General features: G+C 38.6%; 1 protein-coding gene across 1 annotated transcript in view; it reads left to right on the forward strand.

The window, feature by feature from the left end:
- The window catches only part of EPDR1 (ependymin related 1), a 28,131-nt gene extending 21,030 nt beyond the window's left edge, over positions 1–7,101 (forward strand). Inside the window, exons 2-3 of the mRNA XM_062497358.1 lie at positions 4,651–4,859; positions 6,911–7,101. Of these exons, the coding sequence (XP_062353342.1) occupies positions 4,651–4,859; positions 6,911–7,101 (400 nt within the window). The remainder of the gene's footprint in view (positions 1–4,650; positions 4,860–6,910) is intronic.
- The last annotated feature ends 6,289 nt before the right edge of the window (positions 7,102–13,390 follow it).

Genomic DNA, 13,390 nt, shown 5'->3' on the forward strand with positions numbered 1-13,390 from the left:
AACCCCAGTACACCTTTGCAGTAAAGTCTGTTTTACCATTGTTTCAGTGTTTTTTTGGGCAGGATTTGTGGTTTTGTTCTTTGTTAATACAATGTCTCACATGACTGGTTTGTGATAACAGGTTTGTGTCTCCCCAGTGCTACAACAATCAAAGGAAAATAATAAACAGCATTTTAAGGCTCTGGTTGATTGTCTAAAGCCACAGAGGAAAATTATGCAGAGCCAGATTTAGTACAAAAAGAGTTTATATTACCCAGTCTCAATTTCTCTAGCTTCTCTTTAGCAAATTACTTTGTCTGATATTTTTCAATACATCACATGAGACTTGCTATGCCACTGATAGTGCCTCTGCTCCTCTGATTCACTACAAAGGCAGTTGGACAACAAGCTGCTCCTTTTTTCTCCATTTGGCTCTCACAAGGAAGCCCTTGGAAGTGCAGAAGTAAACCTTGGGAGTCAGGCAAATGTGTTAGATGATGGGCAGGCTAGCAGGCTTTATAACTGGGAAGGACCCAGCACAGGATGTAGACTGAACACCTGAAAAGGAGCTGGTAGCATGATCTTCACATTAATGTTTTTTTTCTGACAAATGTTGAAACGGTTATGACTTATTGTTATGAGTTGTTATTAATTGCATTATTAACTTTAAAAAATTACCTATTCAGAAGACAAGTTTATTAGTTAAGGTCTTTGTGAAGGTCCAGGAGTGTCTTTATGTTATCTGGGCTATGTCCTGAGAGGGACCTCTAACTATCTCCCCAGATTCCATGAGGAATCTCAGAGGTAGGACAGTATTTGGATGCACACCCACCCCTTGCAGTATGTCCTTAACACAAGTGTTTCACCTTGTGATTGTGTAGTCATGGTATTCTGGCTTTGCATTTAGCTTGCTTGGTCTCTTATTCAGAAAAATACTTTGCTTAGCTTGGGAGGAGAAAGTACTGAACTCAGACTGTATCCCACCTATCTGACATGATTGCTTCCAGAAAATTAATGGAATTATTTGTGCAGGATATGGTCAGGAGTTAAGAAAAATTCTTTAAAGCATGGGAGCAAAAACATGTGTGACTTCATATGCTGGAATTTATCCATTTTCAGGTGCAGACAAAGGGAGTATTAAGGATCATGAGGGAGTTCCATAGTGTATAAGAGGGTGAGGCATAGGACAGGGTAGGGTGGAATAGGATAGGAGATGAAGGGAAATTATCTCAGTCAGGCAAATAGGATAATTGTCCAAACAGCTTTTTCAAATCTGTTTCAAGGTGCCTAATTGAGGCCTAGTTGGGGCACTTGGTTTTAGGTTGGCGCTTTCTTGAATTTACAGTTTGAGTAATTAAATTATTATAAAAACAATATTAGAGGTGGGCACTTGTAGGAAATATGTTACATTTTTCTGGAAAAAAAAAACCTAATTAAAAATAATTTTCTCTCCTGTTTCTTTGCCAAGACCTATTTTCAGGGCTCTGTGCTTCCCCTCAAGAATCCAATGACATTTCAGGCTCCTCAAATAGAGGCAGTATACTCAGGACTTGGCTGGTTAAAAACAAAAAGAGGGAAATCTTTCTTATTTTATTTTTTTTAAACTATCTTTTTATACTCATGCGCATTTTGCTATTAATTTTGGCTGCTAAATACTTACGTTTATAAAACAACAACCTAACCATTCCCCTTTCATATGCTTTCATAAACTCAGATCCTGTGTAATCTTAGGTTTCTGTGCTGGCTATTTCCAGGACACAGAGCAATTCTCTATGAAACTTAGATATGAGGCACATCTGAGTTGAACAAGGACAGTATAAATTTTGCCCCTGTTTACCCAGGGCTGTCATGCACAGTGAGCAGAACATTTTCTGAAGATCTCCTCTCGTGTGCCTACCACGAGGTCTAGGACTGGTGTCTCTTACACATATGTTCAGTCCACCTTTCCCAGAACCAAAAATGTCAGTGGTGGAGCCTCTTTCTCTGTAGAATGGCTGCCAGAGAGATTATTGGTGCTGAGTTTGATTTGTTTGGATTTCCCTCATTTTTATTTACTTTGGAGTTTGATAATGTCCATCTTGCAGTCCACAGGATTGTTAAAAATGTGAATAAAATTTCTGTGTGAATTAAGTTTTAAGTGAGGATTTTAACGAAAAAAGAAATGTAACATTTCAGTTTTTATTCCTAGTAGTTTGTAATGCATTTCTAATACTCTGGGGTTTTGTGTTCTTTTGCAAAATCACTGTATTATCACTCAGATGTCTCAAATATGGTGATAGATACCTTTGTAAGGTAATTCCCATCCCACTTCAATGGGAGCTGCTGGGCAGCCAGCTAAAGAGTAGTTGGGTCATTAGAATGTAATTGAAAACACATAAATAAATGTATTTTAGTGTTTTTGTATGTTCTCTGGACCAAATGTTATATAAAAGTTATGTATGCCCTTACGTGATCTCAGGTTGGGTTTATGTAAGAAAAGAGTTTAAAACAATCCTGAATAATTCAGTCACACATAATGACTGTGGAAACCTTGCTTTGACTAAGAAAATGGCAGGCAAGTTTAGGTTGGTGAAAGTCATGGCAGAAGCAGGAATATTTTAAGATAGGGGCAGGAGAATGATTTACCGTAGGGAAGGTCATATGTAGCCTTACAGTTTGTCAGCCTCTTTGCATGAGTCTTGTCAGTGTGGGGGAAGTTCCCAGTTTCCCACATGGAAAGCAGGACAACCTACCTCCCTTGTTTTGCAAGGGTGTGAGTGAGAGATAGGCCACAGTTTACATCATGTCAGTTTCCTTGTCCTATTTTATATTCTCGGTCACTGTTCAGTCTGGCTAAGGGCATTTAGCCTGACCATGTTTCCATGCATGTGGGATAAATTATGCTCTCAGGAAGTGATGGGAATGTTGCTCAGATGCTTTTAACCATGCTGAGACACTTCTTATGCAACCTTAAAATACCGCAGTGTCAGTGGAGGATGAAGTTCTTGCTGTCTGGTGCAATTGTGTAGTGCAAAAATCAAAACTGTAAATTGTTTTGGTTTCAACCCTATTTTATGAAAACTTTGCATCCTCCCCAAAAGAATGTGAGAACTGCAATGAGAAATATGCAGGAGCTGGGAAATACAGAAGGGTCTGCTATTGCTTTTGTGCATCGTCTCTTCAATTGCATTAATTATGCAATGTTTTATACTAGCTTCCCATTTTTCTGATGGCACAGGATGAATAGTGTTAGGCACTGCCCTCAGATTTGTGAAGTAGAAGATGTCTGTGTCCAAAGACACCCAAGCTTTTTATTTTTTCCAGGAAATGGAGGCAGCATAATGAATGAAGCAAGGAATTACAGATGGAAAGAGGAAGCTGTTCCCTTCCTTTTCTCTAGACTCACTGCATAACAGTAGCTTGTATCCAAATACTTGAGCTGAGATATTCAAGGGAAGCTTCTAAAAATGAATACAGAGTTTTGGAGGGTTTAGAAAGTGACCCATATAAGTCCTTTGCAAAAGATTTAGAGCATGCATGACGATGATTTGAGACGTGCTTTGAATGACTTCTCATCTGACTGGTAATGCAAAGTACCCTGGAGAAGTTTCTGCTACTTCCAATTGAGTATTCAAGATAAGATGATGCTTCTGATAATTTTGATTTTCTACTTCTCTGTGGTTTTCTGCCCAGTTTAAAGATAAGGACATACCACTTTCTTTTTGAAGGTATGGAAGCAATGTCACAGTACTGGTGGTAGACCAGACCACTGTAAACAGAAACTAGATGAAAGTGTCCGTGTAAATGTTTATAATCTCTCCTCAGAGCATGGCTTGGACACTTCATACTCATTGGAAGATTGGTTTTAAATCTTTATTAATTATCCATGCTGGTGACTTCACCTTCTAGCCTCTCAAGCTCATTGAGCTCCACACCTCTCCTTATCTCTGCCTTAATATTATGCTCTTCTCCTTTTTCTTGTCACTACTTCTTGGGTCTGGTGGCTTCCAGAGAGAAACTATGATGTATGAGGATGTCCCTCTCAGTTCCTTGGTACCATGCACTTCCCCCTTCACCACCATGTCCAACTTAAGCTCTGTGTGGTGCCATGGAGAAGCATCTGTGAGGATGGCAGATACCACATCTAACCAGTACAGAGGAAGGCTATACCACATTTATAGATAAATGATTCTGTCCAGCCTTTGCAAGCAGATTTTTTTCAAAGGCTTATAACTTAGCCAAATCTGGGCAACTTTTAATAAAAACTTTTCTCCTGCCAAAATTTTAAGTCATTTTTGCAAAACATGGAGGCACTGGAGCTTTTTAATAAAACAGCTATTTAAAATAAAACAACAACAATAAAAAATAACAACCAAAAAATCCAACCAAAACTAGGAATAATAACATGTTTTTCTCTCAGTTGTTCTCAGAAAAGTTGTTCTGTTGTTCTCAGAAAAAGCTGAACCAGTTTGGCCTGTTTTATTTATTTTGGAAAGAATCAGCTGATACAAACTTCCAGCATGGGAAATTTCTGCCCAACTGGTTAGTGTTTCTCAAAGTTTGGCAAACTTTAAATGCAAGTGGAAATGTTCTTATGCTGAGAAGTCAAAGGCAAGCTTACATATCAGCAATGCTCCTTGCTTAGGATAGAAAAAATCTATATATATTCATTGCTTTTTCTTAATGTTTCAGGTTCTTTGAGTATATATTGCTCTACAAAGATGCAGTGATGTTTCAGATTGAACAAGTTACAAAGCTTTGCTCAAAGATTGCTCTGACAGAGCCATGGGATCCATATGATATTCCTGCCAATTCAACTTATGAAGATCAGTACTACATTGGGGGACCTGGAGATGAAGTTATGGTACAGGAATGGTCTGACAGGAAACCAGCCAGGAAATGTACGTGCATGCTTTTGTTTAATTTTAATAATAATCAATGTCTCTGCTGCACAGGGAAAAATAAAATTATTCATGTTTCACACCGGCTTTCCATATTTCTATTAAGTTCTCTGTAAGAAGTAGTGAAAATGTCCTGTGGACAGAATATAATTTTAATAAGAATGCATTTTTTAGGAAAATGTAATGTTTCAGCAGTATTAAATATGTTCAGGGCACTTGATTGTGTTGTATTTGGTATCATACGGAGTTTGGCGTGGAACAGCATCATTTCATGTCTGAATCTGGCAGCCTGTATCCCAAATTTTTCTAGAGAAGAATTGGTACTATTTTTAGGGGCACACTCAAACTAGAGTCTGTGTAACAGAAACAAAGCAGGTTTTTTATCAGTGTTTGTCTAGTCATGGTTTTGCAGCCACTGAAATCCTTAATACGTGCCTAAATTTTGTGTCCTCTATACTGGTAAGAAATACCTGCTCGCAAGGCTTAGTTCTGCACTTGGCAGCTGAACACTTGCATCGCAAAAGAAGGGAGGCTGAATTTTCCAAGTTATAGTATGTTTGATTTTAAATGCATAGAAATTTATTAGCACTTTGGCTTCAGTTTCATCTATGGTTTATTGATGACCCAGACAACTATAAAAATAATCATAAAAGCTCTGCGAAATTGATGAGTCTGTTCAGCTAATGCAGCTCTTATGGTTATGGTCATCTAATACATAGGCTGGTTACGAGCTTGAGCATTTAACTAGAGGAAGATATTTCTTTCTTGAGTAAAAGTAGAACAAATGAAGTAGAGAATGAGGGATAAGATCATTAGACCTCTGTAACTAGGTTGATAATATCCTCTGGTATTCTGCCAAAGGCAAATTAACACTCACTCCAATAATAACTTTTTTTCAGATCTGATATTTTTGGAATTTTTTTTGAACTTTATATCCAGATGCATTCAACCAATGATGTGTGATTTTTATCCTGTATTATTTTGTGTCTCCGGTGCATTTCTGTATGATCATTCATAAACATAATGTCTGAAAGTTACTGTCTGCCTATATACTTTTCAGCTAGAATTGGTTTGGGTTGTAAAATTATATTTCTTTTACAATTACAAAAGTTTTAGGGGAGATACAGGCTACTTCAGTAGCATCATAATTAACCATTATTTTTATTTTAAATTCTGAGAGAGTACTTCTTCAGGAAAATGTTACCTCCATTTCTCTGTACTCAAAACCGTATTAATTGAGGTCAGAATGTTTTTTTAATATTAGCATGATCAAAAGAGGTATATTCGAATATTTCTTAGCTTCCCACCCTTTCTTTGGATACAGTATATGTGTTTCATGTCACCATTTATTTATTTATTTATTTATTTATTTATTTATGGTAGTGTGATTGTGGTACAGCCTATGACACAAAACTGAAAGTACTGAGAATAAGTCTGTGTGATTGCTGCTGGGTGGGAGAAAATAAGTGTCCTCAGGACTAGAAAAATTTGTTACAGGCATTCCTCAGGGGAACTGATTTATGATCACAGTAGGTAATTTTAACATGAGTTTCTGCTACCAAGAGATCTGAAATGCGTAACAGTGAGTATGATTGAATGGGTAAAGAATGATCACTGAAGGTGTCTGTGAGGTCAGCAAAAGAGAGATAAAAGCAAAGGGTATACAAAGGAAACCATTTCAATGGTATTACTGCCACTGCCTAAATAGCATAGTGGAGAAGGTAGAGGTGATGACAGAGAACACGGGGGAAAGATAATGAGGGAACAACTCTGAGGTTAGCACGCTGTGGAATTAAACTGGAGTTAAAAAAGGGACAGACTTGCTACATCACATCCTGGAATAGATCAGCATTGAGTGTTTTCTTGAGATAATGAACCGCTAGAAGTGCTTGAAAAGAGTAGTTATTAAAATATATATATATATATATATATATATAATGAGAATCTCAACAATGTTAAAGAGAAGCAAAGAGTTAAAAGCAACTGACATCATCATGACACATTCATCTTGTCTTGTCACCTAAAGCTGTCACAGTTCTGTTTGGTTGCAGTGGAATCCTGGGTTGGCGTTTACACTGTCCAAGACTGTTACCCTGTACAGGAAACCTACACCAAGAACTACAGTGTGACAACTTCCACTCGCTTCTTTGACATCCATCTGGGCATTGCAGACCCCTCCATCTTCACTCCACCCAGCACCTGCCAGACAGCCCAGCTGACGAGGATGAAAGATGAATGCTGATTATGGACACTGGCTGCCCTGTGCAAACACATATTATCCAAGAGGATGATTATAAGGAGTCAGCTGTTGACATCTAAGCTGATTTTTCAAGCTAATTGTTGCTCTTCTTGGAATTTGTAAGTTTTGAGAGCAAATTTGAGAGAGAACATAAGCATATAACTGAGTAAAATACGTAAAATGAGATATCTTTCAATCACATTAACCTGCTTAGTGATACACTTGCAGTATTATATAGTTACCAATAAGATAATATTTCTAGGTACTCTTTTTAAGGTTGAATTTTTCCTTTTGCAAAGATTGCATTTATTTTTTCAAGAAGACAAAGCGTAAGCAGACAGCAGCAATGGTACTGTCCAGAAAAAAAAAATGTTGTAATTTTTGTTGTTACTTCTGGGATTTCTTTTGGATTTATTTTGCTTTGTGTTCTGTTTTGGTTGTATTTTGGTGGTGGGGTTTTTTTGTGTTTATTTGGGGGGGTTGTTTGTTTGTTTTTGTTGGTTTTGGGGTTTTTTTGTTTGGTTTGGTTTTTTTTTTTTTCTTTCTGCTCTTCAGGAAGCTGGTAGTCAGTTTTTGAGCTGAGTTTTGTTCTTTCTGAAAAGAAACTGGTGTAGTTTCTTTTCATGTAATGCTTGCTGACATGCAAAAAATACTTTGCTGTTTCTTGGGAGAATGGTGTGAAAGGAAGGGAAGGAGGGAGAGGTACACCTTCAAAAAGAAATAAGCCGAAGTTTTTATGCATCTCCCTTTTGGAGAAGGCTTCCAGTAGGGTGTGATGAGACAATTTTCAGTCACATTTTACTTCAGTGCTCACTTTTCAAGGCAATACTAGTTTTAACCTATGCAAAGGGATTAAACAATACTGCACTCTAAACTGCTTTAATGTTTTGTAACTACTTTCAACAGTCTTTAGTCAGGGTGTGGAAACACCTTTATAATTCCAGGGAGGTTTGAAAAAAGAAAAGCTGTTCTTCATGCATAGTTAGTAAAGGCTGAATCAGCATTCATGCAGTGCCTGGTGGTTGGGATGGAGAAAAAGACAGAGCCTATGACCTGTGTAGAGAGGTGGGAGAGAGGAATGGGGGAGACAGGTTTTAGATGTTCTCTGTGCAGTGTGGCAGCAAGGCACTGCAATCTAAGCAGACAAGACAATCTTGCTTGCTTTTGCATCCACTCCATTGATGCCCGTTTTATTTGCTGTTTCATCAGCATCTCAATCTTACTATCTTCACATAACCAAAAAAGTGCAGGGAGTGCACATATTTTGCATTAGAAAATTCAAACCAAACCTTCATGCACCTTTGAGACTCTCAGAAGTGTGATGAGTTTTGCACTTTTACCAAATGAGACTAACTGGCTTATTTTGTGAGGTATGTACTTTATTTATTACTTGAAAATAAATTTAAAGACAGATTCTTGTCCTATTACACATGTTGAGTAGTTGTTTGTTCCAGAAGTCATCTGGCTGTAAACTGATGTAACCATTGGAAAGTTTGGTGTCTCCAGAGGAGAGATGTTGGGAAGGCTTTTAGTGCTTTATATACTCATAGCTTTTTGTATGTAAGCAAGTGGGACAGTGGTTGTTTTTCGTTCACAATCGTGGTCAGAATGGCATTTTACCTTGCCCCATGCCTAATGGAAACATATATACATACTGGTTAAAATTTATCTAGTTCATTAAAAATTTCTCTCAGAGAGGGCCATTTCACTAAAACACGCTAATGGGAAAGAAGGATTGGGTTTCCTTGAATTTAGAGTGCACTTATTCTGTACTTGCCTTCTGTATCTTTTGTGTGACACTCTAAATGCTAACTACATATTGTTCTCATTAGGACAATGATTAACATGTATTTCTTAATATGTGTCTTCTTAGAATCTGGAAAACATAATCTGGCTAAACAGGCATGAAGCTGTGGTACTGAATTGTTTAAGATGGCTTTGTTGCGGTCAAGCAAATACCTAGGTAATCAGGGTGTCTGTATTATGTTTTGCTGACAGTGATATAGTTTCTAGCAATAGCATTAAATGTTCCTTTAAATATGAATTTGAAAATTTGCAAAAGTCTGGTACACAAGAGTGCTTTAAAAATTTTGCTGTGACTTGCAGGGCAATTTTATATGGCTAAATATGTTCTTCTAAAACAATGCTGTTTTCTTCATATTTGTGCTCTACTAATACAATGCAGAGAGTTGTCAAAGAGATACCAAGCAGCAAAATCTAGCAGTACGTATTTTGAATTAGCCACAAACCAAATATGAAGCACAACATGTATATGCCTGGTTTGTTATCTTTGGTTATGATGTGTTTTGGTATGTTGTCGTGTACCACAAGAGACATTATGTCTTTGGGCAACTTAACCAGTGACTCAATGAGAAGGAGCATAAAAGGAATATAAGGTAGCTATATAGTATGCTGCCATAGTTGAATAAAAATGGGGTGTTCATATGTCTGATAGTCTTGGAACTTGTTTATCCCAGTTGTTTGGTGAAAAGTTGATAATAAATTGGTATGTACATGTGTTATATTGTATTCTATGAGGTTACAGCAACAGAACCTGATAGCTGAATAGTCTGTGAGGCAAAGCTGATTTTGTGAGATTTCCAGTGTTTCCTGGATTCAGCTGGGTCATAAATAGTGTAAATATAGATGTGTTTGCCATATTTTTGTGTTTCTGCTTGGAGTCTTCATTGAAAGCAGGATGTATAGAAACACAACATTGTTTAATTTAAAGTTAACCAAACATACCTGAATCTCAGGAAGTTTTCGTTTGAGTTTGGGGAGGAGATCTAGGCATTCGGTTCAGTTTCTGTTTTAATAGTTGGCTTAATTCTAGTATTAGGGACAGATTTTCCTGCTTTGAGCCATGCATGCACACTGTGAAAGTGCTGCCATTTACCAAGGAATGCCAACCATCATGAAGAACATAGGAAGAAACACAATAACCCATTGTCAAAATCAATTTTAGTCAAATATTTATAAACAGTACGATACTCTTTATTTTGGGACATTAACAAAATCAGCTTATTTCTCACCTTGAAGTTAATTTCATTTTAGTGCTTACACTTAATCCTTGCAAACTTGTGTCTCTTTTCGCACCACCCTTCTTAATGTCAGTGAAGTCCACTCCCAGACAGTGTTTGCAACCCTCACTTGCATTTATTTCAGAAGGAGTTGAGCATCTAAATACCTGATAGGTATGAGTTAGACTTGACCTATTTATTTTGCCAACAGTTCTATGTCAAAGGCACAGGCAGTGCCAGCCATATGTGAGCAACATACACTGAACTACATGTGGGCATCCAGCAGAGAGACAAGAGTTGGCTCATGTGCAATTGCTGATTGCCCAAAATACCAGTCCCAAAATACCAGTTGATGAGAGGTCTTGTCATGTCTGTTGTATCACATTCTGCATCTTTTGCATCCTTGACCACAAATTGATGCTGGAGGCAAACTGCAGGATGTTCCCACATGACAGAAAGGCACATCACGAGATCATCAGTGGCTTACTCCCTAACTGTAAGAAAGAAAGATTTCAAAAGGGTACCCATGCAAATAGACAGATGTCCCTGGCTGTAAAGATCTGGAGTTCACAGTCTTTCCAGGAGGCTGCATGTATGGCATAGACTCAGACACTTAAAAGATTTATTCTTCACATCTGCACTTCGGCATAAGAACAAATGGAGCAAGCTTGGAAAACTTTTTAAGCAATCCTGTGCGCTTACTGCTTTGTAAAGGGAGATGAAAAAAACTTAATGGTCCAGTCAGTAGTCCCAGGAAACTTAGAAATGTAGGACAAGGTGCTGCTCTGAAGATGTTAGCATAAATTTCCAACTACTACTTTGCATGCCTACTGATTCAACACAATCCAGGGTAAAGGTCCGTGTGATTTGGTATGGCTGTTTCAGCATAGAGCCTGAAACTACATCCTGAATGAAGTGATGCACATAGCTGCAGTATGATACTTTGTTTGAAACAAAGACAAATCCCCCAGCACTGTGCATTTTTCAGGCATGAGTGTGTGACTGATGACCTGCATGTTTATTTACAAGAATGTGTATGCCTTTTAGAGTGGTGCCTTTGAAGACTGCAATCTTCTCACCACTGCATCAGTAGGAATCTATTTCAGACTCCTTTCTTTCTCACCCTGCGAGGCAGGAACAATAATTCTGCTTTCTGCTTGCTCTTGCCTTCGTGCATGTGCTAATGCTGGGCCAACATCATTGCCTCCACCAGTGGGGCCCTCAAAGGCCTGTAGGCCTTGGGGCAAATGGCACCAAGATCATGAAGGGTTCCCAGCTCCTGCCTTAAAAGATGGGGCTTACTCTTCATGCCCCTGTGCACCCACCTCTGTGCATGGGGGTGTTGTTCATGCCCTCACACCTGGCCATCACCGTTAATTGTGCTCAGCTCAGGCTTCCATGACGCCAGACAAAGGAGCCTGTGAGCAAAAGGGAAGGAGAGGAAATGAAAGGAAAACCTGCTCCCTGCCAGGGGCTCACTGTTGCTTCCCACTAAGGTTTTTCCCACACTTGCTCAGGGTTCATAAACAGCTTTGACATTCCTGAAACAGCAGCAGCTGAGTTGCCAGCTCAACATCACAACCCATGTCACACTGAAAGAGAGGGTTGGGTTTCACACCCTGCACTAAAATTATCCTTCAGGCAAGGCCAGTGACTCAGTTTTTTTTTCCATGGAGAATGCATGCTGACTGTCATCACATCTGCCACTACCATTCCAGCCTGTCTGGCAGGGGTTTGTGCTCATGCCTCCTGCTCCAGTCCAGCAGTCTGTGACAGCCCCCTGTGTGACCAAACAGTGCCCTTCAGCCTGTCCTCACTGTCCCATCTTCATTCTTCAGGTCTGTCAGGGACCTTGCTGTACCCACACACAGGGCAGGCAGGTCTTCTCTACTTTCCTATAGGGCTTTAAAAGTTGTGGGAAAAACCTTTCCTGTCTTTCCATTGCTGTGCCATTTTGAAATTAATTTTTATTGTGGTTTCTTCACCTGTTTCCATTTTTTTTGGTTTTTTTTGGTATGAGAGCTGCTTCTGTTAATTTGATGGGGCAATTTTTCATATGGATGTTGAGTTTGGGGTTTTTTTACCACAGATTTGGTGCCATGTAGCAACCCTTGTTTATTGCTGCAATACCCCATAATAAATTACTTGTATAAAGAAGGACATTTTTGATGCTGGCAGTTTGTATTGGCAAGAGCACAGGAGGTGCAAATACTGAAAGTAATGGCGAGTGATAGTGGAGATAGTGGCCCAAGTGACTACCAGCTATGATGACAGTGTAAAACTCTGGGTTCTACACAGTCTGTAGACACTTAACCCCATGAAATACACATTTCTCCAAAGGAGATGGGGAACTATGCTGGGCAGCATTGCTTTTGCTTTATTAAAGTAAGATCATGTATTAAATCCTTTATGCATGACCGTAATTCATTCTTGAGCAGTTGCTTCATAGAGAGACAGAAAGCAAGATGTTTTCTCCCATCATTCTTCTACAGAAATGATGTAAAAATTATTTTCAGACTTTGAATTAAAGAAATAGTATGTAGAAAGCTCTAAAGATTTGTCACAGAACACACACTGTATTTATAAAGCAATATGTAGCTTTTTTAAGTTTTTCAGACTTAGAACTTCTACTTTAAAGTAAATAAATAACACAGCTTGTTAGAAGGACTAAATTCTAAATAATCCTTCTCAGCTGACATTCAACTTTGAAAAAAGCTGCTTCTGTTGTAGACTTGAAGAGGAGCTCTTGCCTAAAGCTGGCTACTTTTGCAAGCATACCAATTTAGCTAATTTAAGACATTGCCTCTTCCTGCAGACACAGTCCTGTCAAAGGAATCAGGTTTCTTTACTTGTGTGTTGGCTCAGTACTCTGCAGACTTCCAAAGAAATGTGATGTTTTATGCTGACATGGGATCTGTTCTGAATCTTTTGTTTTGTCAAATGTGCTTGCTTGAACACAGAGGAGGCTATGAGCAGCTGGCAGAGTCCCTTACCATGGGAGAAAGCTAACCCAAAATTAAGATATTTTTCCCTATTTCTAGCCTGCTGGGACATACTATATTGGAAATCTCATTCAGAAATCTGTAAAGTTCATATTTCATGCCAGTGAGAAGGGGAGAAAGACAGCAGTAATAGAGTAAGGTGAAAAAATAAATGAGATAAGGCAGAATTAAAGTATGCCAACAGAGTGGTAGCCAAAAAAACCAATCAACCACAACCCAAAGAAAAAAGTGGGGGCGACAGAGGAAGAAAGGAAGAATATGAAGAACCAT

Source organism: Cinclus cinclus, chromosome 1, assembly GCF_963662255.1.
Source record: "Cinclus cinclus chromosome 1, bCinCin1.1, whole genome shotgun sequence".
NCBI lineage: Eukaryota > Metazoa > Chordata > Aves > Passeriformes > Cinclidae > Cinclus > Cinclus cinclus.